The sequence below is a fragment of the Vigna radiata genome, chromosome 7 (genome assembly GCF_000741045.1).
Source record: "Vigna radiata var. radiata cultivar VC1973A chromosome 7, Vradiata_ver6, whole genome shotgun sequence".
In the NCBI taxonomy this organism is placed as follows: Eukaryota; Viridiplantae; Streptophyta; class Magnoliopsida; order Fabales; family Fabaceae; genus Vigna; species Vigna radiata.
Window position 1 is genome coordinate 8,264,549 of NC_028357.1, and position 3,537 is coordinate 8,268,085.

The 3,537-nt window shown below is 34.5% G+C and overlaps 1 protein-coding gene across 1 annotated transcript in view; it reads right to left on the bottom strand.

Annotated features, from left to right (window-relative positions):
* Positions 1 to 852: 852 nt before the first annotated feature.
* LOC106766015 (probable sulfate transporter 3.3) overlaps positions 853 to 3,537 on the bottom strand; it is a 6,007-nt gene continuing 3,322 nt past the window's right edge. Inside the window, exons 6-13 of the mRNA XM_014650777.2 lie at positions 3,151 to 3,264; positions 2,936 to 3,052; positions 2,494 to 2,620; positions 2,108 to 2,394; positions 1,722 to 1,912; positions 1,543 to 1,622; positions 1,367 to 1,443; positions 853 to 1,277 (exon numbers count right to left, since the gene is read on the bottom strand). Coding sequence (XP_014506263.1) covers positions 1,095 to 1,277; positions 1,367 to 1,443; positions 1,543 to 1,622; positions 1,722 to 1,912; positions 2,108 to 2,394; positions 2,494 to 2,620; positions 2,936 to 3,052; positions 3,151 to 3,264 — 1,176 coding nt within the window. The 3' untranslated portion in view covers positions 853 to 1,094. The remainder of the gene's footprint in view (positions 1,278 to 1,366; positions 1,444 to 1,542; positions 1,623 to 1,721; positions 1,913 to 2,107; positions 2,395 to 2,493; positions 2,621 to 2,935; positions 3,053 to 3,150; positions 3,265 to 3,537) is intronic.

A 3,537-nucleotide genomic window follows, 5' to 3' on the forward strand; every position in this document is an offset into this window, starting at 1 on the left:
ATTCCAAGACCAAATACCAAACAATATATCACAGTTAAATTTAACATGCATAGAACATTAAAACAGAGTTAATCAGTGTACAAACGCAATTCAACATATTTTCTCATAAATTCAGGAATTAATCAGAACAACAAAATACTTATATAGTTAGCTCCCCTTACCTCTACAGAGAACGCCCTCACAGAATTTTCGAATCACCACATGGGTGATGGATATTTTCTAGCTCTTGAAGCTAGAACAAACTGATAATGAAAGGAAACAAGCATAAGGAACATGAAACTAACTAAGTTACCTACCCTAAAGTCTAGAAACAGTGGAAAAAGGGTAAAACTACTTACCCACTGAAAAGTAAAGCCCCCTCCCTCTAAGGCTGAATCACCACAAGTTTATGGGCCTGACTACCCCTTTTCTAAGGCCCAATAGCCCTTAGAAATTATAGGCCCTTACAACATTCACTCATTTTGAAATATTTAAAAATAAAACCTAAGAACACAACCATAACCCATAGTAAATTTGATCTGTAGGCTTTCAAGTGGAGCACAAACTGAGATCGGACTACCTATTTTTTCTATGAAACCATGGTGGCATTTCTACAACTTGTTTGTGAAGTTGCAAATTAGGATATATATTACTTCTTTCCACAACTCCACTGTGAACTTTTTATTCAATGCACCCCTTGAAAATCTACTACAATTTGCGACTTAAGTAACATATGTAGCAAATTCTTGACAAACGTGGTTAGCAAAGATACATAACAAACATCGTGTGCAGATATCTTAAACTCAATTGCGTGCAGTTCAATTTAGCTTTCCTAAACAATTTTATTTCAGAAGTGAATGTTATTTACATTGATTGAGCAACATTGTGGATTACATTGAGTAGTCCGCTCTTTTGGGGTTTTATCTTTATATAAATCAGATATTCTCAAGAGATTTTGTTGAGTCAGAACATGGAAATCAACTTGAATGTCTAAATCAGCTTGTGTGTTGCTACATTTCTTATGTCTAAGTTCACAGCCAATAACTTGTTACCACTTCAATTCACTGTCAAGGGCTGCTTGAGTTTGAAGAGAATCTAGGAAACAGGGTACTGAGTCACAATGGTATATCCCACCTCGCGTCTTGTACGGTTGGTGTTTGTCTCTTAATTGTTGATGAAAGTGAAGCTACAGCCTCTCCAACTGTTAAGAAAAGGTATTCTGCTCGAATGAAATCATTAGCATCATCTGATTTTTGCAGCTTATCTATGACCTCAGCCACAGGATTCACCAACACAATCTGTCACAATTCATTAGTCACAGTTGAGGTTAAATTCCTATCTGTGAACTTGTGTAATGATTAAGTTTCCCAGAGTTTAGCGTACTTACCGAAACACCCTTCATTGTCAATGCATTTTTCAAGTCCTTGAAAAGTGAGACTCCACTTGTGTCTATGGTACTCACAGCTGAAAATCCCAAAGATCATATCATTTGATGCATATAATTTATTAGTTAAGTATATGCCATTTTGCATACAAAGAATTGTAATTAACTCAATTAGTTACCTGACATGTCAAGAATGAGAAATTGAAGGCATATGTTTTCTTTTAGCGTAGCTTGTTCTTCTTCTACCCACCGATATATTCTAGGAATAAGTGCAAATGGTTAAATAACAGTGAGAACAATGACCAATGCAGCTGGAGAAGTTTCACAAAGTCTATAAATATGTAGATATGAAATCAACCTCTCGTTGAGATATGTGATGTTTGCAAAGTTGATGGGAGCCTTTATTCTTAAAATAAGAAAACCAGGTACTCTTATGGCTTCCTTATAATGATGAAGATTTCTATATATGTTTGTCGCAGGTATGTTCCCCAACATTACTATTTTAGGCCTTGTAATTTGCAGGAGTATCCTTAAAACTGATAATGCAACCTGATCAACAAGATCGTATTTCTGTTGTCAATCACATGATCAATCTAAGAGCTGCTTGAATGTTAAATCAAGAAATAAGAGGTTGTAATATTTTTTCCACAGATCACATACTGATTGATCTGGATTTTATCATTGAAACAGTCTAAATTCTAAAAATGCATAACTGTAGAGAAATTGCAGAAACAATGAGCTTACTGAAATAACTAGGCCCATTTGGACAGAGATAAAAATGACACCAAAGAATGCTGCCAACATCACAACGAAATCGAATTTGTCTATCTTCCAAATGAGACAAGCAGAATGAATATCAATGAGGCCAATTACAGCTGATATTATGATTGCACCCAATATAACATTTGGTGTGTATTGGAACAAAGGCATCAGAAACAACAGTGTCACTAAGACTGTCACAGACATTACTACGTTGGACATTGCTGTTCTAGCACCTGCGTTGTGATTGATAGCTGAGCGAGAGAAAGATCCTGAAGTTCATAGTTTAAAGGGGTTAATATCATTGATTTTGACACCTTCATACATGGGCTTCACTAATTTACAAGGCTTTTTAGGCTACGAACTCCAACCTGTTGTAACATAGCAGGATGTTGTGGAGCCAACCACATTCATGAATCCTATTGCCATCATTTCCTTATTTCCATCCACTTTGTAGTTTCTCATGGTAGCAAATGTTCTTCCCACTGCAATTCCTTCCTGTTTCAAAATACCAAGGCTCAACTATTGTTTTATATACTACCAAGTTCCAAGTAAACAACAAGAAGAAAAAGTGAAATCTATGTTCAGTTTAGCTATATGGAGAAATGTTATACAACTATCTAAGAGAGCTACCGGAAAGAAATGAGATGTGACAAATGATATTATAGAAAGGATTAAGGACATAAAAGTGAAAAAGGTTTTTGAATGAATAACACATTATTTGTCTTATATCTAGTAAATGATCTCTTACAACCACTACATTAAAAAGGATTACACCAAGAAAAAGGTATCTGATAGAAGAATGAAACTTACTGTGAGGGATAAAATTCCAGTAATAAGGCCAGTTTTGATGGCCAGAGCCAGATGATCTCCTCGAAAGAGTAGCTTATCTGCTGAAGGAGGATTTACTCCTCTTGGCAATTTTCCAATCTAGCAACCACAGCAGCATGTAACAGAACATTGGTTTAGAGTGATAGTAACATGTTCATTGATAGTGATTACAGAAGCAATGTGATGTAGAGAGTTACCACACTGATGCCATGACGTTGAGCCTTTATTGCAAAAGACACGGCAGTAGAAATTATGACAGACACAAGAGGAGCACCAGCTGAGACCCAGAATAACTCTGGTTTCTTTATGCTCTGCACAAGTTTTTTTTGGTACAAGTTAGTAGCATATAATATCCTTACCCTACTTGGAAAAACCTTTCCCTACAAGAAAACAAATTAAAAAACTAAAATAAAACAATATCTTTCATAAGGTAATAACGATGAAATTATAATTATATGAGTATTAAATTAAACTATAAAATAAATCAAAAAGTATTTTAGTAATAAATAATACATATTTCTAATTACTTTAGCTTCTAATATATATATATATATATATATATATATATATATATATATATATAT